This window comes from Carcharodon carcharias, chromosome 8 (genome assembly GCF_017639515.1).
Source record: "Carcharodon carcharias isolate sCarCar2 chromosome 8, sCarCar2.pri, whole genome shotgun sequence".
NCBI classification, from domain to species: Eukaryota; Metazoa; Chordata; class Chondrichthyes; order Lamniformes; family Lamnidae; genus Carcharodon; species Carcharodon carcharias.
The window spans coordinates 24,424,316-24,449,081 of NC_054474.1; the positions used below are offsets into that span (position 1 = coordinate 24,424,316).

At 41.9% G+C, this 24,766-nt stretch overlaps 1 protein-coding gene across 1 annotated transcript; it reads right to left on the bottom strand.

The window, feature by feature from the left end:
- Positions 1 to 15,766: 15,766 nt before the first annotated feature.
- LOC121281416 (glutaredoxin domain-containing cysteine-rich protein 2) lies at positions 15,767 to 24,114 on the bottom strand. The gene is made up of 3 exons (XM_041194359.1): positions 23,770 to 24,114; positions 21,001 to 21,192; positions 15,767 to 15,946 (listed from the first exon to the last, which is right to left on the bottom strand). The coding sequence occupies exons 1-3, from the start codon at positions 24,112 to 24,114 to the stop codon at positions 15,767 to 15,769; spliced, it is 717 nt and encodes a 238-aa protein (XP_041050293.1).
- Positions 24,115 to 24,766: the final 652 nt, after the last annotated feature.

Sequence of the window (24,766 nt, forward strand, 5' to 3'; positions counted from 1 at the left end):
ATTGGGCGTCAGCAAGCAGGTTATTGCTAAGCAAGTGCTGCTTGATAACATTGTTGATGACCCCTTCCATTACTTTAATGATGATGGAGAGGAGACTGATGGGGCTGGTAGTTTGCTGGGTTGGATTTGTCTGGCTTTTTGTGTACAGGACATATCTGGGCAATTTTCCACATAGCCGGGTAGATGCCAATGTTGTAACTGTACTGGAACAGCTTAGCTAGGTGCACAGCAAGTTCTGGAGCACAAGTCTTCAGTACTATTGTCGGAATATTGCCAGAGCCCATTGCCTTTGCAGTATCCAGTGCCTTCAATCGTTTCTTGATATCACGTGGAGTGAATCGAAATGGCTGAAGACTGTGATTTTGTGATGCTGGGGACCTCCAGAGCAGGCCAATATGGATCATCTACTTGACACTTTTGGCTGAAGATTGCAGCAAATGCGTCAGCCTTATCTTTTGCACTGATGTGCTGGGCTCCTCCATCATTGAGGATGGGGATATTTGTGGAGCGTCCTCCTCCAGTGAGTTGTTTAATTGTCCACCACCATTCAAGACTGGATGTGACAGGACTGCAGAGCTTAGATCTGATCCATTGGCTGTGGCATTGCTTAGTCCTGTCTATCACTTGCTGCTAATGCTGTTTGGTGCACAAGTATAACTTCACCAGGTTGACACCTCATTTTTAGGTATGCCTGGTGCTGCTCCTGGCATGCCCTCCTGCACTCTTCATTGAACCAGAATTGATCCGCTAGCTTAATGGTCATGGTAGAGTGGGAGATATGCCAGGCCATGAGGTTACAAATCGTGCCTGAGTACAATTCTGTTGCAGCTCTTGGATGCCCAGTCTTGAGTTGCTAGATCTGCTCAAAATCTATCCCATTTAGCATTGCGCAAGTGTCACACAAGGGGTATCCTCAATGTGAAGGCGGGTCTTTGTCTCCACAACGACTGTGCAGTGGTCAACTCCTACCAATACTATCATGGATAGATGCCTCTGTGGCAGGTTGGTGAGGATGTGGTCAAGTATGTTTTTCCCTCTTCTTGGCTCCTTCACTACCTGCTGCAGACCCAGTCTAGCAGCTACGTCATTTAAGACTCGGCCAGCTCGGTCAGTAGTGGTGCTACCGAGCCACTCTTGGTGATGGACGTGAAGCCCAGCACCCAGAGAACATTCTGCGCCCTTACCAATCTCAGTGCTTCCTCCAAGTGGAGGAACATGGAGCAGCACTGATTCCTCAGCTGAGCGATGGCGGTAGGTGATGTCATGAGACTTCATGGGGCCCAGAGTCGATGTTGAGCACTCCCACGGCAACTCCCTCCAAACTGTATATCACTGTGCCACCACATCTGCTGAGTCTGTCCTGCCAGTGGGACAGGACATACCCAGGGATGGTGATGGTGGTGTCTGGGACATTATCTGTAAGGTATGATTCGGTGAGGATGACTATGTTGCTTGACTATCTGTGAGACAACTCTCCCAATTTTGGCACCAGCCCCCAGATGTTAGTGAGGAGGACTTTGCAGGGTCAACAGGGCTGAGATTGCCATTGTCATTTCCGGTGCCTAGGTCGATGCCAGGTGGTCCGTCCAGTTTCATTTCTTTTTTGTGACTTTGTAGCAATTGCATGGCTTGCTAGGCTATTTCAGAGGGCAGGTAAGAGTCACGTGTAGGCCAGACCAGGTAAAGATGACCAATTTCCTTCCTGAAAGGACATTAGTGAACCAAATGGGTTTTTACAACAACCGACAATGGGTCCATGGATTTAATTCCAGATTTTTATTGAATTCAAACTCCACCATCAGCCGTGGTGGGATTTGAACCCAGAGCATTACCCTGGGTCTCTGGATTACTAGTCCAACAACAATATCACTACATCTTCGCCTCCACCTGAGCAATTTTCCACATAGACGGGTGGATGCCAGTGTTGTAGCTGTACTGGAACAGCTTGGCTAGGTGCATGACAAGTTATGAACCATAAGTCTTCAGTACTATTGCTGAAATATTGTGAGGGCCCATAGCTTTTGCAGTATCTAGTACCTTCAGATATTTGTTGATATTGCATGTAGTGAATTGATTTGGCTGAAGAATGGGATCTGTAATGCTGGGGACCTCTGGAGGTGGCCCAGATGGATCATCCACTCGGCACCATTCCCTCCAGGATACCCTGGTCCACTCCTCCATCACCCCCAACGTCTAACCTCCTTCCCACGGCACCTTCCCATGCAATCACAGAAAGTGCAACACCTGCCCCTTTACCTCCTCCCTCCTCACAGTCCAAAGACCCAAACACATTTGCACCCTTCAATTTGGTCTACTGCATTCACTGCCCACAATGCAGTCTCCTCTACAGTGGGGATACCAAATGCAGACTGGGTGATTACTTTGGTCACTTGCTATTTCAACACACAACCCTGCTCTCATGCCCACATGTCCATCCTTGGTCTGCTGCAATGTTCCAGTGAATTCCAATGTAGCCTGGAGGAACTGCACTTCATCTTCCAATTAAGCACTTTACAGCTTTCTGGACTTAACATTTGAGTTCAACAACCTCAGACTATCACAAAATCACAGAATCACACAGGGCAGAAGAGGCCCTTTGGCCCCTCGAGTCTACACCGACACGTGAGAAACACCTGGCCTACCTACCTAATCCCATTTACCAGCACTTGGCCCTTAGCCTTGATTGTTAGGCGACTATGAACTCTGTCCTCTATTTTACCCCTTTTTAAATCCTTTCTTTAAATTTATTTTAATTTTATTTATTTATTTACTTTTATTCATTTATTAATTTTTCACTTCCTTTTTGCCCAACCACCTCTCCCCCACCCCACCCCCAAAAAGGGCCATCTGTCACTTGTTCCTTGTTGTTCTATCACAGAGTGCTGACCCCTTGTTCTGCCATTAACACATTCTGCGTTCTTACCTTTATGCCACTATCAGCACCTTCTTTAGTCTTCACCACTACCATTAACACTCCCCTTGTCTTGTGTCCATGACATCTTTGTCAATCTCTCCTTAGCCCCCACTTATCGCTGACCTTCTATCTTGCTTGAACTGCTCCACTGCCCCCCACCACCCCCCCCACCCCCCAAACAGTTATAAATTCCATCACATTTCTACTCTCTTTAGCTCTGAAGAAGAGTCTTGCGAACTCGAAACGTTAACTCGGTTTGTCTATCCACAGATGATGCCAAACCTGCTGAGTTTTTCCAGCAATTTCTGTTTTTGAAACAAAAACTTTGTTTAATTAGATACTCTCAAGATGTAGCTTTGTGCTATTTTTCTTGTCTGCTTCATATTACCTGAAAAAGAAGCGCAGTGCTATATATTGTTGAGATAAATAAAAGATTGCCCATTTTCAGTAACGATCCTTCGCAACACCACATAATGGAACACTGTTAACATCTGACAGAGTAATCACCTCCTGCATACTACTGAGATAATAAAAAACACTCAAGACCAAGTGGGCACTGAATGACTATTAATGCCATCTTTAATTGTTGCATTGTCACCTGCTGTTTTACTTCTTTTACTCCCTAACAAATGTGTTTGATTACTGTAAGTGAGAAACCTAGTGATAGGAAAGAGAACACCTCCGAGCACTCATATCAGAGTAACTTGAGCAGAGGGCATTTTCTAGCGTTTAAATAATTTAGATTTGGTAATTTAGGCACCTTCACAGACGGTGCAGGAACATTAAGAAATAGAATGATACTCACAGCCACACAGATCAGTAGGACTACAAACAAGGACAGATAAATAGAATGGACCATAACAAGATACTGCATGACTTCAGTCGTTAGTGCTGCTTGCATTTTAACAAACAAAACTGGGAAAATGGTCAACTAGCTTTAGTCTTACATTTTATTTTTCCCTGCATCCCTTCCTTTACAGCTAACACCCGGAACCAACACCAATCTTTCTGCTCTTTTTAAAACTCAAACATATATCAGTGCTGTGCAACCATTATTTCTGTTATGACAGTTAATAAAAGCAATCCGTTTTTCACACAAACCCTCCACAGTGTTAGTATTTGATTAATTTCTTTGACAATGGATAGGAATCCTTTTTTTAAAATCAATTCATTGTGACCCCAGACATGTGACACCATTATTATGGGGCAGGATCCTCCCCCTGTCGGGGGGAGCTGTGCGGGAGCAGGTGTGGGCGGGTGGGTTCCCAATCGGCGCCCCCAGCTAAGGTTGTGCTGCCATTTTCTGTGGGCGGGCCAATTAAGGCCCGCCCAGCGTGACGTCTGCTTGGAAGCTCTCTGTGCAGGCAGGGAGGGGGATTCATCCCACTCGTGGATGAGGTTTCATGTTTTTTCTGAAGGCTGCATGGGCTCTTCACCTGCCCGCCAACCTTAAGGTTGGACGGGCAGGTCCATTAATTGTTTTAATTACTTTTTTAAAGGCCTTAAGAGGCTGTTGACGGTTTGGTGGGTGCGCAGCCAAGTCGGCGAACGGGCCCCACCCCAGCTCGCTGACCGGAAGATGCAGCCCATGATGTTTCTTGGGCTCTGCCAACTTAGGTTATAAAAAAATGAAGAGAACTTATGATGATGTTTTTCCATTCTCAACAATAGAATGCAAGACTAGCATTAGTTTTCCAGCAATGGCACTTGAACCTGGGTTGCAAAATGATGGGAGGTGCAGAATTCTTTAGGAGCAGCCATTTCCTTCACGACCTAGTCTGAGATGGAAATTTAATGAGCGCACTCTGCAAGCCTCAGACTGGCATGCAGGTGGTCACCTTTCTACATTTCAAACTATGACAGGTCTCCCTGAAGAGAGAAGCCTGAGGCAGCCGTCCCCCACGCCATCACCATTACTCCATGAATTAATTCCAGGCCTTCACCATGGCCTTGGAAATGTAGGCATTCCACAATATTAATAATAATAGCAGTAATAACCATAATTGACTGGATAACTCTCCATAAACAGAGGCATCTCCTTCTTCTTCAATGTGTTGTGGGATGGAGCCCTTCTTATGCCTTTACATGAGGGAGTTCTGCTCTATGCAGGCACACTGGCAAAGCATGTTACCTCAGAAATCTCTCCCGCTCTTATCGCCTGGCTGCCATGGTCATACGAAAAGAATTAAAGAGATTGATTATCAAAGTGCTTGGCCATATTATATTTACACCTTCTGTAGGCCACAAGTCCTGGAATGGGACTTGAAGCTGGAACTTCTGGCTTAGAGCCACAAGACCTCCTACAAGCAAAGCATTGGTTCTCCCTAAACAATAAAGAAAGACTTGCATTTGTGCAGTGCCTTTCATTTCCTCAGAATTCCCCAAAGCACTTTACAGCCAATGAATTACTTTGACGTGGAGTCTCTGTTGTGAGCTAATAAACATGACAGCCAATTTGCATACAGCCAGCTCCCACAAGTGGTAATGTGATAATGACTAGATATTTTGTTTTAGTAATATAGATCTAGGATTAACAAATTTTTGTGCTATTTGTGGGAGAGACCCAAAAGCTCATTAAGATTTTGGGTGAAGTAATGTTCTATATATGGCTGACTTTAGATCCGCATGTAGGATTTATCCCTTGTTCAAAGCGTTTGTGAGAAATCAGGATATGGTGATTATTATTCTACTGTATTGCAACACTGAGGCTTTAATTCAAAGAATCCTCAGAAACAGTACTCAGCCTTGCACTAGACAGTTTGAAAAGCGGAACAGTAAAATCACAATGAGTCAAACTCGAATGATATGAAATTCCGATTATGTCGAAGTCATCAACCATTCCCGCCTGCAGATTAGCAAATCCCTTAAAACGATGCTCATGATAAGTGAAAATTCTGCACTAGTAACTCTGGATTAACTGAATCAGTTAAGCTTGTCATATGACCACGCTGATCAATCAGAGCAAAATTAAACCACACAAGAGCACAAAATTGTGGAACACTGGGCAAGCCATCATTTAGCATTGAGATCTCCCTGCAAAACCTGTGAGTATGGCTGAATCTCTGAGGAAATTAAAAGTGTTGTCGACTGGAGAGAAAGTGAAGTGTAAAACCATGGGACAAATTGGAAGTGGACATTGCGTGGGAGTGGAAAATTCCACCATCAAGTTTGCCCATCATTATGAAACACAAGGCGAACACCTTGAAACAGTTCAACAAGCAAGCATCCTCTCCAGCAAAGAAGAGGATGAGAATGGATACCTATCCCAACATTAAGAAACCTCTGCTAACATGGTTCAAGGCAGCCCGAGTACAGAACATTCCCATCTCCAGTCCAATCCTGCAGGAAAGGTGGGTTGCCTTTGCATAGAGGCTGGACCACATGGAGTTCACCTACAACGGTGAATGGCTGGACGAATTCAAGGCAACGCTGAGGGCCTGGCAGTTACAGCAGCAAAGACAGATGATTGTCTCCAAAATGGTCTCCCCCACATCTTGAACAAGTATGTACCACAAGACATTTTTAACACCAATGAAGTACAATCCAACTGTTCATGATGAAAAAAATGTGGAAGATGATGATGGAAGCCACGATTTGTAATTGTTTCCGCCATGCTGGGTTCAAACAGGTTACGACTGAACAAGACATCGAGAGCAAGGAGGAGCAGGATGAGGCCAGCTAACCCGATGATGAGGCACTTTTTGCTTACCTATGGAATAAGGCTAGCATGGAAATTCCAGCAGAGGCAACCATGGGAACTTACGCAGAGGTGGACGATGCTGGCACTGCACGACGGAAGTGATAGATGATGCAATCCCAGATGTGGTACATTCTTCAACCGAGGAGCCCAAGGACCCTGAAGAGTCCGATGAACGCTCGTCCACTCACCCACCGGTTTTCCTAGCCGATGCCGGAAAGGCTCTCGAGATGCTCTGGGATTTTGCACTGCAGTATGGAAACACCAAAACATGTTTGACTGCATTGCAGACATGGTGGACTGTATCGCGCACACCCGAAAGATCGATTAAAAGGTTATGGCATTTTTCCGGAGCTAACTCTGACGTTATGCAATTCAGAGCTCCAGCGTTTTACAAGGTCAGGCCCTTGTAAAGTGTGAAAACATTGAATAAAAACTTTTTCACACATTTACTGCTTTAATGTGTTTTCATTTAGCATTTGAATCTTTCGTTTTTGACACAGGCCGTGTTTGTAGGCATATCGGGTTACATAAAGACACGTTCATCTGAGAATGAGGCCCCCCTGGGCTATCACAAGGCTCCACTTAACACAAAATTTTAAGTGGATCCCCTGGGATTTTACTGTATCAGGATTTTACTGTATTACATTTTTTTATGGCACTTTCCAGCACAGACCCACCATAATTAAAGCCCTCATTAATTCACTCTCTTTTATGTAGACTACAGTGGCATTTTATAGAGCATTCATGAATCTGCCTCAACAAAAACAGAAACAGAACTACCTGGAAAAACTCTGCTCTCCTCCGCCGATGCTGCCAGACCTGCTGAGTTTTTCCAGGTATTTCTGTTCCTGTTTTTGTTTTGGATTTCCAGCATCCGCAGTTTTTTGCTTTTATCTCATGAATCTGCCTCGCCTTGGTCATATATAGTAAATTTACACTCAAGCGTAGCAACAGAACACAGACTTGCAACTTAGGCAACTTAACCTAGATATTCCTACAATCTTTTTTCCAGGTCTACCAGAAGCATATTCAACATTTTAACATAAAAATACCTGGAAAAACTCAACAGGTCTGACAGCATCTGCGGAGAGGAACACAGTTAACGTTTCAAGTCCGTATGACTCTTCAACAGAACGTTCTGTTCTGCAGATGCTGTCAGACCTGCTGAGTTTTTCCAGGTATTTTTATTTTTGTTTTTGTTTTGGATTTCCAGCATCCACAGTTTTTTGCTTTTATCAACATTTTAACATATTTAGCAAATGTGAAGCAAAATAAAAACTCATTGTTAGGTTCTTTATATGACACAGATGCTTTCATGAAAGTGATCTATGTGAATGTTAGGCCATCAGCAGGATCCATGCCTGCAGATCAGTGAAGTGACAGGCTAAGCAGTTTTATTATTGAAAGAAGAATGAGCGGTGACACACTTTGAAGCTCCATGCAGTTCTATTGGAGATTATTAAAACACTTAAATAAAAGCAAAGAACAATTTGCATTTAAAAAGCACCTTAACGTATTAAAATGTTCCCAGGTGCTTCAGGATTGCTGGCAAACAAAATTTGGCACCAAGCCACTTCATAAGATATAAAGGCTGAGAGAGGTAGGTTTTAAAGAGCATCTCAAAGGAAACAAGCAAGGTTGGGAGGCAGAGAGTTTCAGAGAGGGAATTCCAGATCTTCTGAGTCCCTAAGCAGCTAAAGGCCTGGCTACCAATGGTGAAGTAAATGCAAGAGATCAGAATAAGAAGAGGGCATATATCTCAGATTGTAATCATAGGGTGATGGGTAAATGGGACAGAGTAGGAGTTATGATACAAGCAACAGAGTTTTGGGTAAACCTAAGTATATGGATGTGGAAGATGGGAGGCTGACTTTGGAGTGCATTGGAATAGTCAAGTGTCACAGATGCTTTAAAGAGGTTTCCCCAAAGTCACCCATGAACAATATATCTGCTTAGGAGTGTGTATTTTTTACTCTGGGTGTGAAAAATTTAATGTAGAAATAACCCAACAGGAAAGCCTTTTTACTTAAAAAGGAAAAGATTAGTTCATTTCATGCTATCACTCTGAAAGTTACCGAAGAAAAGATTAAGTTACAAACACGTACACACACAAGGATTAGTCACAATTATGATAAAACAATGCTTATAGACATGAATCAAGTTTAGTCTGTATTCAATGCAGGCCTGGTATATTTTGAAGTCAAGATATTGCATTGTCTGAAGTGATGCTCCTGAGGTTGTAAAGTTGTCTCTGCAGCCACAATGGCTTCCACTGTTGAACCGCTGGAGGTTGATTTAACAGGTGAGCTTGATAGGTGGAAGTGGAGGAGAGAAGGTGCCTTGTTCTGCAGGCGTGGCACTTATAGCTGCCGTAGTTACTTTCCAGCAGACCAGTAGCTGTTTTTTCTGGATGTCCTTCCTTGTCTCTCCGTTGCAAGCAGTTTTCTGCTGCTGAAGTTTCTTTGAGATGGTTCAAATGGATCAGTTTTAGCCAGCTTGCCGTCTTTTTGTATTATTCATTGTAGGCAAACTAAGATGACCACTGTCTCAAAAATGCCATGTCATTTTCCATGTAAGGTAAGTGGCAATCCCCATTCAACAATGCAAAGTCTCCTTATCACCTGTTATGACCAAAAGAGCTAAGGATGTTCACACCTTACAGTGGCTTATCAGTTAGTGTCTTTGCATTTGAAGGAAAAGCCATCAAGTCAATGAGTTTCTGTTTACTCTTTTGGAACACTCACTCAATTTCAAATGTATATGTCTGAGGATGGCTCCTCTTTGTCTGGCTGAGAGGGTTCCATCCCAAATCCACAAGGCGAGGGTCAGGTGAACCTCGGAGTCCATTTTGGATAAAGGTTTTAGACTCAGTCCAAGGTTTACAAAATCTTACCTTCAAAACAGCTTTTCTAAAAATTTGTAATTTCATTGTTCATTGTGACATTCCTCCTCCCTTCGAGAGAAATAATGAAATTCCATTTTCATTTTTTAACACGCTTTTTTCTTCTTGAATAAAAGATAAAAGAAACTCATACACTCTTACTTTTTTTTCTCTTTTCCCACACATGCACACAATTGCCTATTACAGTTTCATGCTGCTTTCTTCCTCTCCGAATATTAGTTTGTTTTCCAGACCCACTCTTTTAAAAATTGAATGCTTGACACTGCTTTCCCTACTCTCCTTTTCCTTGGCATCTACCTTTGGTTCTTTTATCTTCCTTTTACCTCTTCCTTGGTAAATGCCAACAAAATCAGACAATCCATCTTTGCCCCTACTATAGAATGCCATGCAGTTGTGCAATTGCGCTCCGCAGACATGTTGGAATGCATCAGATACACGCAAACAAGAAACAGCTATCTTTGACAATGAAGGGAAAACAGTGGCCATGTTGTATTGTCTGCCATTTTTAAAAAATCACCCACAATGCATATGGTTATTCTATCTGATGCACCAGAAATGCTTTCAGTTGTGCTGAGAAAGAAGGAGAAAGTCTTGCATTTATATAGTTCCTTTCATGATGCCAGGTCGCCCCAAAGCTGTTGAAGTGCTTTTTGAAGCCTAGCCACTGTTACAACACAGAAAATGCAGCAACCAGTTTTCAGATAGCTGCACATGCAGCAATATGATAATGACCAGTAATCTATCATTGGTGATGTCAGTTGATGGAAAAATATTGGCCAGGACATTGGGAGAACTCCCCTCCTCTTTGAATAGTGGGATGGGTTGTGAGAGAGAACAGTTGAGTCCTTGGTTTAATCTCATCTGAAAGAAGTCAATTCTGGTGGCACAGCACTTCCTACATACTGCACTGTGAGTTTCAGTCTAGATCTTGTTCTCAAGTCTCTGGAGAAGGACTTAAAGTCTCTGGAGTCTCAATAATGCTGAGGCAGCAGGAGGTGTGTCTTGTGGAGAACCTGAGCTTTGGGAGAGCATGAGGGACATAAGAAACTAGAGAAAGATGCCAGTTCAGTGCTCAAACAAGGGGGCAACTTCAATGAATTTTGGCCCAGTGGGCTAGGGGAAAGGAGGGAAGTGGCAGAGGCAGACAATCAAATGGTCTCTGATGCTATTAGTGACAAAGAAGTTCATGAGATCCTTGCAATTGTTGGAGGTGAGGATGGAGGAGGTGGGGAGAAAGGTTTAAAAAAGAGTTTGCAGTAGTGGATGATCTGGAACAGTGAGCAGTATTGGCAGAGGATTGATGAACCCAATAGCATTTGATGTGTTGCAGTCAGATCTGGCGGTGGATGACAAAATCAGTCATCAGTTATATATATTCAATTCCCTATCTCTTGGACTTAAACGAGCTGAGATGGTGATTATACCAGGGAGAATGACCGAGCATGAAAGAGAGTAATAATTTTAATGGGAGTTAGGGCATCACAGGTGTAAGTGATAGCCTGGTTGAACAATAGATAACTGCAGAAACAGTGTCACGGTGAATAAAGGTCCAGATGGCTGGGACTTTGAAAGTGCAGTACCAAGTGAATTGGGAGAGAAGTTTTTTTACTTCCAGGGGAGAAAGCAGGTTTGAGATTGCCAGGCAGTATGTGGGTGGAGAGGGTTATAAAAACACAGTAAGAGGTTATTTCAGTTGTGATTTATACGAAGGGCTCAGCGAGAGCACGTGAGATGGCAAGGTCAAGGAACCGGCCATGAATAAAGTTTGGCAAGTTTACATGGAGAGAGTGAGATAAAGGAAGGATAAGGGAGCTGTGAATTCAAAGGAGAGAGCATGATGACTTGAGATGAAGGTTGAAATCACCTCCAAGGGGATGAGAGGTCGCTCGGTGGAAAGGCTATGGGGGGAAGAAATGAAAAGATATCAGTGAGAAACTTGGCATGGTACTTGGGTAGCTGTAGAGAATGGGAATGAGACAGGGTGGAACAAGGTGAGATGGTCAAAGGAAAAAGATACTGAGGAGAGATAGAAGGATTATTGTGAGAAAAAGTCAAGTAGAATTGATCTCCAATACTTTTACTTAGTCCTAAAAATTCAAATGTTTTTACGTTATGATAAACACAATTTACATTTGATACATATGGAGATGCTACAATTGAGACCTTATCTATATCCTATCTAGTTAAAATGCTTTATAATAAACAAAATATAATACATAATTAATAATGTTTAGTATTATTCAGTAGAATAAATATTTAATATTGCAGAATAAATATTTAATATTGCAAAATGTATTTTGTGATAAATATTTGATAGTTACGCTGTATAATATTTAATAGTGTTTAATAAAATGGGAAACATAATGGAACCCAGGGACTTGCAGTTGGCTACCACAGTTCCTCAAAGCCATGGATCTAAACCATCCCACCATGTCAAGGCCAGTCGCAAGAAGGCAGAGGGTAAGCAGCTCAGTGGCCCTCACTTGCTCAAACATACCTTCTAGTAGATCATGTCAGCTACAACTAAATATAATGCATCTGTGCACACCATCGCACATTCAATTGGTCTGTATCTGAAAACATCAAGTGAGAGACTTTTCCCATTGATTCAAACTCACCTATACTGATTCATAGAAATGCAGCATAGGCCTCCACATGGAAAGAAATATAATCCAGAGAAAAAATAGCACTCAATTGGCTTCAATTGCAACTAATCGCATCATTGAATTCATCTTCGACAGACTGGTTCCAGGCACCATTTTATATCTGACCCTGTGGGCTGTATAACTGAATGGTTAACTTTAACAGCATAAAAATGATCAAATAAATCTCCCTTTAAAAATCAATGAGCTCACTATGTAATTGTCTTTCTTATACTCCATGTTCCTCCAATACTAGTTGTATGCAATTATCTCCACCTTGCAACTTCATTTCTTCATTTAGAATCATCCAGCACAGAATGAGGACATTCAATCCATCATGCACATCCTGTGCCAATTGTCCCCTCTTTCCCTATAAACATACAAATTGAAGATTCTTGTTTTCTCTTATAGTCTGGCTCATTGCATGTTCACAGTGAATGTTTCTATTCTCTGTCCATGTGCAGTCTTTTGCAATGCGTTCCTTTTTCTGTACTTGTTCCCTTTTCATTTCCTGCCTTTTTAACTTGCTCCTAGTTATTTATTGTTTCAGTCACCAGTTTCAAGCCCAGTATAGCATTCGTACCTTCACACATATTCAACAAAATGCCTTCTACAGGAAAACAATTACGAACAGCAAATTTAGAGCTAGTCAAACATTGAAACAATCAAAATGCCAGAGCAAGGAAAAAAGTGAGGGGAGAACAAAATAAATCAAACAAGAGGAAGAGCCAGAAAATTGGGGAAACAATATAACAGAAGAAGAGGGCTGAAACTGAGAAGATGAGCCCTGAAATCCTAGTTGAGACCAAGCCAGAAATCTTTGGATTGGTGCTCATAAGATAGGAAATGACCCAGTTCCCTGCATATGCACTCCGGTGCAGCCATCTTCCTGTGGGGAGAGGAGAGTGGATCTTCCAGCTATTTTCCCTGTGTCAAGGTGGCACGACTGGGAGATTATACCCAAGCTAGCCAAGAAACTCTACCCTTGATATCTTTAAAAGGCATGGGATTGTTTCTTTAAATAAATGCTCCTTCAGGATCTGAAGATCTTCTGTCTACCAGTTTTCCTCAGCCAGGACAAAAAATGAAGCGGCTGTGTTCAGCTTTGCCACACCAGAACACCTCAGAGTGGCCATCACAAAAATGTCCTTTGAAGCTGCTGGCAGCATGCTCCTTCGATGGAAAGATCTTCCATCCCTGCAATTGGGGATGGAGTTTGTGACTGTACACTTGAATAGGTAAGGGTTCCACTTCACCGTGACTTGCAGCAGTAGATTGCACACTTGACCCCCAGAGTTTCAGACCTCTTGTGTAAACATGCTCAGAGGCACACAGGTAAGGAGAAAAATTGCCTTGGCAGCACTGAAGTATGATGTCCAGTTCTGGGTGCCATGCTTGAGAAAGGATGTGAGGGCATTGGGGAGAATACAGAGGAGGTTCACAAGAATGATTCCCTGGATGAAGAACTGGTGCTATGAGGATAATTTGGAGAAGTTGGGACTGTTTTCCTTGGAGAAAAGAAGGCTGAGAGGAGTCTTGATAGAGGTATCCAAGACCCTGAGTGGCATGGACAGGCTAAAAAGTGGGAAACTGTTCATGCTCAAGAGCACATCCAGAAATAGAGGGCACAGATTCAAAGTAATTGGCAAAAGGAGTAAATGTGATTAGAGGAAAAATTTTTGCACCCAGAGGGTAGTTGGAACCTGGGACAAACTTCCTGAAAGGCTAGAGGAAGCAGGTTCGATCGAGGTATTCAAAAGGGAATTTGAATGGTCCCTGAAAAGAGAGAATGTACAAGGTTACGGAGATAAGGCAGGGGAGTGGGACTAGCTGGAACGCTCTTTCAGAGAGCTAGTGCAGACTTGATGGGCTGAATAGCCTCCTTCTGTACTGTAAAGATATTGTGATACGGTGATACAATTAATTAAGGTGTCAGAAAGGATGGAAGACAAACAGAAACAACAAATACAAAAAAAGTGAATTTCCAATCAGCAACATAGTTACAAGAGAAAGACACAAATTATTTTTATTTTGTTTGTATGAACAGTACCTTAGGATATAAGCTGGTTTTAAATAATATCAAATAGTATTGGCACTGACAGTATAGCCTGAGAGCAGGTCGCTTTCAGCCTTTCAGTTAAGCAAAGTGCATTGGATAGAGAAATGAGAAAGGGGGACACAAATCACAAAAGACTCTTTTAATGTTATTTTCTTCCCAAAAACAATAGCTCCTTTTTGGGAATCCAGGCTTGATCCTGGTTGGATTGCAAGGTGATCCCCACTTCTGTTGTGGTTTGACTGCATGTACCTCCACTGATCGCATGCCACATTCCACTGGAGGACTGGGGCACCAGAAATTCACATGAAGGGAACCCCTAGTCATTTCCCCCACCTCATGACAATGGTTTTGTGAGAGGTGGATGAAGATTCAGGTCCCAAAGACCATCCCAGAAAGTTTGCTGCAGCTTGGGGTGTGACATACCCCAGGATCTAGCTGAATATTCAGCCACTCTTTGCCACTGTTAAAGTAAGAATACACTGGAACAACTACAGTTGTTGGGGCTAGCCTGCTCCTTCTCCTTACAGATGTTGACTGACCAGCTGAATAGTTCCAATAATGTTCTCTTTGCAATTACAATTTCCAGTGTTTGCAGTTTTTCCTTTCTATATCATTGGCTACATGTGGACTTCTTAACAACCAACCTGAGTTCTGTGATTGGCTAGCCGAAACTGATTTGCTTCCACTAGCGACACAGTTTGCAGCTTTCAAAGATTAGGCAGCAAGAATCAATTACCCCAATTGTTTTGAATATGCCATCAGCTTCTCCGCCCCATAACCTGACAGAACTATTGCCTTTAGGCCCATGTGTTAGAGTTATATATTCAATAGAAACTTAATTTAGTATGAGCTCAGTGTGATAATGTTCATCACTATATCTACACCAAGGCATTCAGAAACATACCATTCTGAAAAATGATAACAACTGGTGCATAACTTGCCATTTGGCACCTGCACTGACCAGTCTTTGGTCAACTGCTTGAAGATACAACCAATGCGTTGGATTATACAGTAAAGAATATTATTGTACACAGTAAAACTTTGCACTTTTACATTTTTTATTTCATTGTTAATGCAACCATAAATGTAAAAGCAGTGAGAAGATCAGTCTGTTCCATTTATGCATGCAGCATTTATGTTATCAACTGGAACAATCAGCAATTCCCATTCTGCTAACACCATCAACACACCAAAGATATATCGATAGATCAATATATGGTTAGAAAGAAAAGTAGATAGGTAAAGATAAACTGAAAGGGAAACATATATCACTTATTTCTGGTCAGCAGAGGCCACTTGTTTCAAAGTCAATTGTATAAATGGACTGTGTCCCTTTCCTCAGGTCCTTCCCCTTAAATGTCCATCCAGCTGGATCACAAAGGGCCAGGCTCCTTGTCCTAGCCACCCCACAACACCCCAAACCTCCACCCCCTCCCATCCCCATTCTCACAAACTCTACACATTCCAACAAAGGTTTAGTATGGGACCGTAAGTTCACAGAGTTTATAGGGCTTTAGTCATCATCTGTTTATTGAATGTTTTAAGGCTTTCAATGGGCACAGGTCTGGCATGGCTGTACTCCGTTCTCGTTACATCCTGGGCATCGTATGGCTCGAAATGATTCCTTGAATCGGTTGGCAAACATTGACAGTTTGCTTCCATGGCACAAAGAGCAAGGGACGCATCCTGCCCCATCGCACTGTAGGCACGTGGGTTGCGATTCACCTACCTGAAATAGATTTAAATCAGGAGTCAGACAGGCAGGCATTTCACTACATGTGGTTAACCTTTGAATAAGTGTAAGAGTTTTCAGTTTATTCTCTTCTTTTATGTCTCTCCATGCTATCGCCAAGTATCTTAGGCTGGCAAAAATGTCATAAAGAAGACCTGTTTCTAATGCCTCTAAAAATGTTACTCTATAACCAGCTGCTCAGAATTACTCAGGAACATCCTGAACAGTCTCGCCTCCCCATCTTTGCTCCTTCCATATGGAGGAGCATTTGTTCTTTACTCACTGCTTGCCTACATGATAGTTTCATTCCCTGAAAACTTGTTTCCCTCGACATAACAGACCTGATGAAAGGTCAGAGACTTGAAACGTTAATTCTGTTTCTCTCTCCACAGGTGCTGCCTGATCTGCTGAACATTTCCAGCACTTTCTGTTGTGATGTCATCATAAGGCAGAGCATATCCTTCTTCAGTGGCACCGGGAATCTCAGCAGGGTTTCTCTTGCTCTCCTACCATAACATAAGTGGAAGGTCAACAGAAGCCTTAGAGAAACAATCCAGGGAAAGGAAACTTCTATTAATCAACTTCGCTACACACCAATTAGGATCTTTTTCTTTTTTTAATCTGTCTTACCTGAAGAGGTTATCATTTTGTTGTACCACATTGGACCTGATGCCCAAATATGTCACCAACTGACATCATGATTTGTTAAGTGTTAGTGTAATAGCTCACAGTCATCATTATAAAAAAAATGTTAACCACTTATACCACTTCTCCAGGGCTTTTGGTCATCTCCTCTTTTCACCACAGCAATGTTGGAATGAGAATGACCCACAATCTACAACTAACTACAGGCATATTGAACTGTTTCAAGAAGACCTGTGTTTTTTAAAGAAATACAAGACAAGACAGTGATAAAAAGATGGCTAATACTGTAAAGGTGCCCTTCTGGCAAATTCCTATGTGGATTAGCTGACAGACCTGGACTGGAATTTCACACCTGAAGATCTGTCAATTCTCACTTCAAACAGAGGCACTTGGAAGGGAGGTATAAGAAATGCAAAAGTCTGGACTTTTAAATCACTGTATTTCTGTGAAGACAATGGAAACTGCCCCCCAGCCAGCTACATCCCATCAGAAATCCAAAACCCATCTCCTGTAGATTTATATCTCAGGGTGTGTCAAAAAGTATCTGAGTTGAAAGCAAAATAGACTTTGGGTGCAAGACATGCCTATTTCCCCTCCCGGGAATGCACAAGGAAATTAGTTCAAATTGGCTCTGAAAACCAGTGTTGGGCAAAGAGCAGAAGAGGAACAGCAAAGAAGGAGGTAGAGCTTCTCCTCTGTCTCTCTTTCTTGCTGGAGATAAGTGTTTTAACGGGGAGAAGCAAACAACATGAAGAGAACGACAGTCACCTTTGCAAAGCAATCAGGTCATCTCTACCTCTGGGGACAAGCCAACAAGTGTCTTCAACAGATTGTGAAACTACCCAAGTTAGCTCCAGAGTTCCACTGAAATCATCCAACTAACGTCTGCAATGTACTACCATCTTCGCCTCATGGGCAAGCCAAGGACTTTTTGTATATTCTTTTTTAACTTTAATTTGGACTCAACTTTCTTTACTGATCTGTGTGAATGTGTGTTGTGTCTTTTATTACTTTTCCTCGGGCTTTAGTGACTAATAATCTCACTCTTTCTTTGACTCAAGGAAGCCTTGTTTGATTGGCTCCTTGGTAAAATCAAAATACATTTGGTCTGGAAAAGGGCAAAGAATTTTAAACAAACCTTTGTTGCAACCAGAACAAAAACAAAAATACCTGGAAAAGCTCAGCAGGTCTGACAGCACCTGCAGAGAGGAATACAGTTAACATTTTGAGTCCGTATGACCCTTCATCAGAACTAAGCAATATAGAAATGAGGTGAAATATAAGCTGGTAGAGGGGTATGGGACAGGTAGAGCTCGAGAAGGAGCCAGTGATAGGTGGAGGCCAAGAAGAGACTGTCAAAGATGTCATAGACAAAAGGACAAAGGGGTGTTGATGGTGGTGATATTATCAAAGGAATGTGCTAATGGGGACATTAAGGGTAGCAAGCAGGACAAGCTAGTGGCTGATGGCCCTAGTGGGGATGGGGTGGGCCATCTGCCACTAGCTTGTCCTGCTTGCTACCCTTAATGTCCCCATTAGCACATTCCTTAGATAATAGCACCAACATCAACTGTATCCCTCTCTGCAGATGCTGTCAGACCTGCTGAGTTTATCCAGGTATTTTTGTTTTTGTTCTAGATTTCCAGCATCCGCAGTATTTTGCTTTTATCTTTGCTTCAACCAACCGAGGGGGTTTGAAAAAAAGGCAGCTAGCTCATTCCTCCTCACCCGGTCATGACACTGACGTTATATTGGAAGAACTCTGGGGAATGTTTTAAGTGTCTTAACTTCTGAATTAAATTAGATCACTGAGACCAGATAGTCCAATCCATAAATATTAGAGTTATATGTGTATTTCCATTTTAAAAAGGGCATTAGAGACCGTAAATGTTCAGTGTAGATTGACCAGGAAGATGCCTGGGTTGTGAAACCACAGTTTTGAAGACAGGCTTGTGATGCTGGGACTATAACCATTGGAGCAAAAAAGTCTATGAAGAGATTTAATAGAGGTTATTAAAATTATGAAGCATTTCAATTTTCTGAATAGGGAAAAGTTATTTCTTCTTGCACGGGAGTTGATGAAAAGAGGCCATAAGTTTAAATTATCCCTGAGAGGGTGAGGAGTACCAAACATCAAACACCAAGGAGGGAGGTTAGATGAAATTTCTTTACACAGAAGGTCGATGGAGCATGGAATGTTTCTCCACGGGAGAGATTGAGGCATGGGGCGTTTTGCTTTTTGAAAGAAAAATGATCTAAGTATTTGAGGCAAATAAAGGGTGGAATTTTCCTTTCCAGAGGCTAAGTCTGGTGGCAAAAGCGAAAGTTCGGAGTGACTTCCACTGGAGAGTGGGGTGGTTGAACACACACGATCATGCGCTGTTCATCTCATTAATTATGCAGCCACGAGAAGCACATCAAATCTCGTGACATGGTGAGCAGGAAGTCGCCTGCCCCGCTTTCACCTCATAGGCTCTAGCATCCGGGCGCCATATTTGAATAGCACCTGGACAGCCATTCACTTTCCCACTCTGCTCCTTGATCCACGCCCACCCCTCCACCCCTAGCCCTACTTCGGTCTCAGCCCTCCCCTTGGCACAGCATGTGCGACAGGCAGCTAATATCTCTATCTAAGTGACAGTGTGAAAGGAAGGCGAAAGCAAAGTCTACTGACCTGAAAGTCCAGGAAGAAATGGGCCTTGCCAGATACACGCTACTTATGTACAGTCGTGAAACAAAACGTTCTATATTCCCGCTGGCGGGGTGCTAAATTTGGAGGGGGAACAAGATTCTGCTGTATTGGGCTTTTAATAAGCATTCATGAGATGCAAATGGGGTTCCCAACATAGATCCATGGGGCATTTGACTTGCCTTTAAGCTGCCATGATGTTGGGAGAACAAGATTTCAAACTAATTTCCTGTCATCGGGAAATTGATTTTGGCCTCCCTCCAAATCTTGCTCCCCCACCCGCCACGATTCCCACTGCTGGTGGGAGCAGAAACTTCTGCGCAAAAGTACAAGGTTATGGGAAGAAAGAGCACAAGGTATTGAGATTTGTTATGGATTGTTGTAGCAATTGGTTGGCACAGACACAATGGGACAAGTGGCCATCTTAGATACTGTAAATTTCTAAGGTTCTACGCAATTGCTTGTTTTATTTATGGGAAATTATAGATGCCAAGGCACTCTGCAATGAAGAAAGGATTCTGCCACTATCCTAGCCAACATTCCTACTTCAACCAGCACCGCGGCAAATAGATTAATCAGCCATTCACCAAGTAATTGCTTGTGGGATCTTGCTATTCTCAAAATGACTGCTTCCCTACAGACCAGCAGCCACTGTGTAAGTAATTGCATGTGAGGTGTTTAGAGTCATCAAAGAGAGCTGTGAAAAGGTACGATATGCAAATCTTTGTTTTAAATCTCTAACCTAACTGGTTTTTTTACTTTCTTTCGCATCCGGCATTGACAGTAACTCATCCTATCAGCCACTGCTCAATATTGATTTTTACATTACACCAATGAAGGTCAGTTACTAAATCAGAGAGAAGAAAACAAAGTCCGGATTTTACAGCCCCTCCCGTCAGCGGGATATTATGGTCCTGCCGAACTGAATGGAGATTTAAATGGCTCGCCACATCCACTGGGGCAGGGGGGAGACTCACCACGTTGGAGCTGTAAAATCCTGGCCAAAATATAATTATCACAGGTTAGTGATGCCTTATTCTTAATCTTTTTTCCCACTAAAAAACAAAAAGGGCAAAGAAAGTCTTAAGCTAGTATTGCAATTTGTAAGTTCTGAGGAAGTATTTTGCTGTAACTAGTGATTAAAAGTGAAAAATCTTATTCACTATTATGGACTAAAATTAGCTTCTCTTTTAGATATGAACTTGTCTTGTGGATGTCATGGTTGAAACATAGAATGAGAGAATCACCGTTGCGATTCAACCAAGTTGACAGCTGACAACGAATTGGAAGTAAATATTGGGAGTTTTATCACACGGTGATCAATCTTTCACGTGAAGCTGGTATCCAACGCCAGTAGAGCCTATATTGGGCAGGTCTCTTAATAACTTACTTCAAACTGAAGGACCTAATCCATACCAATTAAATGGACACCAAATGGAGTTTCAAGTTACAAGACTGTTATTCTAATACCCACTGTGGAGGGCCATGTGAAGAATCAATTAGCCCCTGCGGATAAATATCCTGAACAATTAGAATGTTTTAAATATGTGTCGTAAAGGAACACAGAACTAACATCAATGTTGATACAATCTGAAGATTTTAAGCCTTTGAACATCAGAATTTTTTTAAAGGGATCAATTCTATTTTGTTAATTTACTGTGAGCAATTTAACTTGGAGCTTTCTCCTAATTTAAGTTAATGAAAATGTACAAAATACCTCAGCTGTCCCTAACTGCTTTTCACTGTTTTCATCAGCCTCTCCCTTTCCGTCCAGGTTTGCTGTATTTTCAGATTTCAGCTGAGTTTGGAGAAGTTTACTTAAGAGCTGTTTCTGAGTCAGCGGTGCCTTTATGATCCTTAGATTGCTGGTGTAGATGATAATTTTCCCAAAATTCAGTATTGTTGATGGCTAGGAATGCAGAGATACGCTATGTGACTCATACAGATACTGCACTAGCACTGGCAATATTTAATAAATGTAAGATTATAAATTAAATTCTCATTTGAGATGCTTTCAACTGGAAAGCACTGTTTGTTGATAAAGATACATGAGTAATAATTAGACATCAACTAGACAGCTAAAAAATAAAGACTAAACCATTATCAGAAATGATATGTTAATAATGCAAATGAAAACTTAAAATTACAGTGTGATGTTTGATGCACTTAAATCAAATTCATTTCCCCACTATTGGAATGGAGATGCGAATCCCTTTAAAACCAATACTGTAATTTATGGCCTCTAGTCTAAATAACAGAGATAAATTTGAGATAAATATGCAAAGCATTCACAGTTTTCACTATAATTTTCAGGCTATATCCAAAAGCTCAGAATCTTTTATACAAACATTTATACCAGGGGATTTGACTTTAGTCAATAGCGATAACTCAAGTGGGCACTGACTGTCCATGGGTCCATGTACATAGATCATTAAAATGCCATGGACAAGTACATAAGATAATTTTAAAAGGCTAATGGAACTCTGGCCTGTTTATCTAAAGGACTAGAATACTAAGAGGATAAAAGCCACGCTACAGCTAGACAAAATGCAGGTTAGACCATTCCTGAAGCAGTTCTGGGCACCACATCGTAGGAAGGATATATTGGCCTTGGATTGTATCAGTTTAAATTTACTAGAATGATACCTGGGCTCCAAGTGTAACATTACAAGGAGAGATTACACAAATTAGATTGTATTCCATGGAATTTAGATGATTAAGGGAGACGTACTTCAAATTTTCAAGGTTTTCTGGGGGACTAATAGGGTAGGTAGGTATAAACTTTTACTGTGAGTTAGGAATTTAGAAATAGGGAATATAACAAAATTTTCAAGGTCTTTCAGGAGTGCAGTTAACAAAACTTCTACATACTAAGGATGGTAGAAGTGCTGGGTTAATTGTAAATTTTAAAGTTGAGATTGGGAGATTTTTGTTAACCAAAGGTATTAAGGGATATGAGGCAAAGGTGGTTATATGGAGTCAGGGTACAGATCAGTTATGATCTCATTGAATGGTGGAACAGATTGGAGAGCTAAATGGTCTACTTCAATGCCTATGTCCATCTGTTGCTATGACTGGGACAAAAGGACAGCCACAAGAGGCAAAGCAAAAGGAGCAGGGAATGAGAATGCTCTATGCCCTGAACATACCTTGAAACAAAGAAGCCAACAATGCCTACTTGCTTGTAGTCAGCTTATTAGACTAAAAAGCCATGAAGATATTATAGCTGTATGGGGACTCTTTAAACAAGAAGACAGATAGTCGTGTATGTCACAAGGCAAAAACCTACAGGATGGTGAGTTCTTAACCAGGAACTAGGGGAGTGCACATGAAGGGAAGGTTGGAAGAGATACTGAAGGGTACATGTAGAGACTCGGTGGTCATAGTCCATGTAGGAACATAGGAAATAATGATAAATGGCTCAAACAAAATAAATCTCAGGGAATTAAAGGTATTTATTCCAGAAATCTAAAACATACAAAGGAGGAGATTAGTGTGGCACTAACAGTCATTAAGCGGGAATTGATGATCACTGGGGAGGTCCTAATGGTTTTAATGGCATTGGTTATCAAAAGTAAAAAGTAAATTTGAGCATTATCTGTATGGTAGTCTAGTAGACAACAGCCAGCTTGGATTCGGAAAGAGAAGACCCTACTTAAACAAGCTCCTTAATATATTTGTGGAAATGATGCCCGGTTTGGACTATGGAAAGCCTTGTGGTAGCGCCTAATTATAGTTCTGAAAAGTTCAATACCCCAGCCACTGATGAACAGAAATATGATGATTCCTTGGATCGTCTTGCATATCTTAGTTTAAAAACTGTTGGCAGGATTTTACGTTTGTTGGGCAATCCTTTAGTCAGCGGGCACATGAGAGAGTTGGCAGGGTGCCCACCGACAATTAAGAGGCCTATTAAGGCCCTTAAGCAGTTAATTAATTTGTACTTTTCACTGAACGTCAAAATTTATGGTTGGCGGGTGGGCGAATAGGCCAGGCGGCCTTTACATTTTTAACGAAACCTTATCCATGGGCGGGATTAGGTTTCCAATAGTAATAAAAATCCATTAAATGTTTTTGACCATCATTTTAAACATGTCCCTCTTCATGTGAGTCAGTCACATGTCTATATCATCCTTACAATCTTTATTTCTGTTTCTTCAATTCTTCAGCTCCCAGAGGCAGCTCTGTGCCCTTAGGGAGCTTTTAGCGCATGCTAGACCGCGCATGCGCAGACTTACGTGCTCGCACTCCACCCACCCCCACCCCAGCAGCGCTGAGGTTCTCAGTGTGTGTTTCACGCTGGCCGGCTGTTAATTGGCCAGCCAGGGTGAAATTGGGGCTCCGATCGCGGGCGGTGGACTGGTTCACGGTTGCTCTTGGGCCCACCTTCCCGCCGACCTCAAAATCCTTGCCTTTGTTTTAAAGTGAGCACCAAAGTCCAATTAAGAAATTGATATAGTCATAGTCAGAGTAATAAATGACTTACCTTGGAACGGGTTGCAGTTAGGTCGGGGAATAAGTTCTGTCCGCCTGTCATGCAAAACCTGTCTCCATCTCTGAACACATTTATTCTTTGTGCTAATAAGCGTGTTGAAGAAGAGTAAGATGGGTCCCAACGCTCCTGTGCTTTAGCGCGGCCTATTTCAAACCCCTCACTCAGTTGTGTTTTCAGCGACCTATGGGGACCCTCATCCTCAGGTTCCTCTGACTCCGATCCATCCTCATAAACCTGCTTCAGGACACGGCCACTGTAAGAGGAGGAGATCCGGAATCTCACTTTTCTGGGCTTGGGTTCAAGCTTCTTACTTATTTTGCTGCAGAGTTCCTCCATTCGCAACTTTGGTTAATTAACTACAGCAATACCTGAAGAATCCACAAAACTAAAACTAAAAGGCCTCAATCTGCCTAAGAATCTAGAACTCATTCATGGAGAATGCTATAGCTAAGCCTCCTCTGCTCTCTCGCTTCTTTGCAATGTATAATTCAGTGATGAGATCATTTGTATGAGGCTGATACCAACTAATTAAACAATTACATGAGTGTGTAAGGATCTACACTGCAGGGCAATTTATCTTAGGCAGCAATTAAAATAAGAGTCTTTGTTAGAGTTGTACTGTTATATTCATTTTGTTAATTACATATCTGAATAATAGACCTTTGGCTGCAGCACGTTACAACTGTGTGCGCATGTTGCATCAGCACCATTATTCTTATGTAGATTTGAGTTTTGAATGGCTCAAGTAATCTTTGTTCCCTGTCCTAATTTAAAGCTTAAACTAAAATAAAAATATTTGTCTAATATTTGGATATTTCTACTTTTTTTCTCTAAATCAGCATATTATATAATTATTTTATTTGTCCCTCCCCAGTGGAAACAGTCCATCTTCATAGAAGCCATTAATGTCACTCATCAGTTTAGATCTTGAGCCTGTTAGGCAGTGTAATACAGGCCATAGTGAGTCCACAGCTCATTTTACATCATT

Excerpts from the sequence above, each read along its gene's own strand:
- LOC121281416 (XM_041194359.1), bottom strand. The coding sequence starts at position 24,114 with ATGGAGGAACTCTGCAGCAAAATAAGTAAGAAGCTTGAACCCAAGCCC. Across the intron at positions 21,193-23,769 it reads TAACTGCAACCCGTTCCAAG|CCATCAACAATACTGAATTT; the intron begins GTAAGTCATTTA and ends CTGCATTCCTAG. Across the intron at positions 15,947-21,000 it reads AGCAGTTAGGGACAGCTGAG|GTAGGTGAATCGCAACCCAC; the intron begins GTATTTTGTACA and ends AATCTATTTCAG.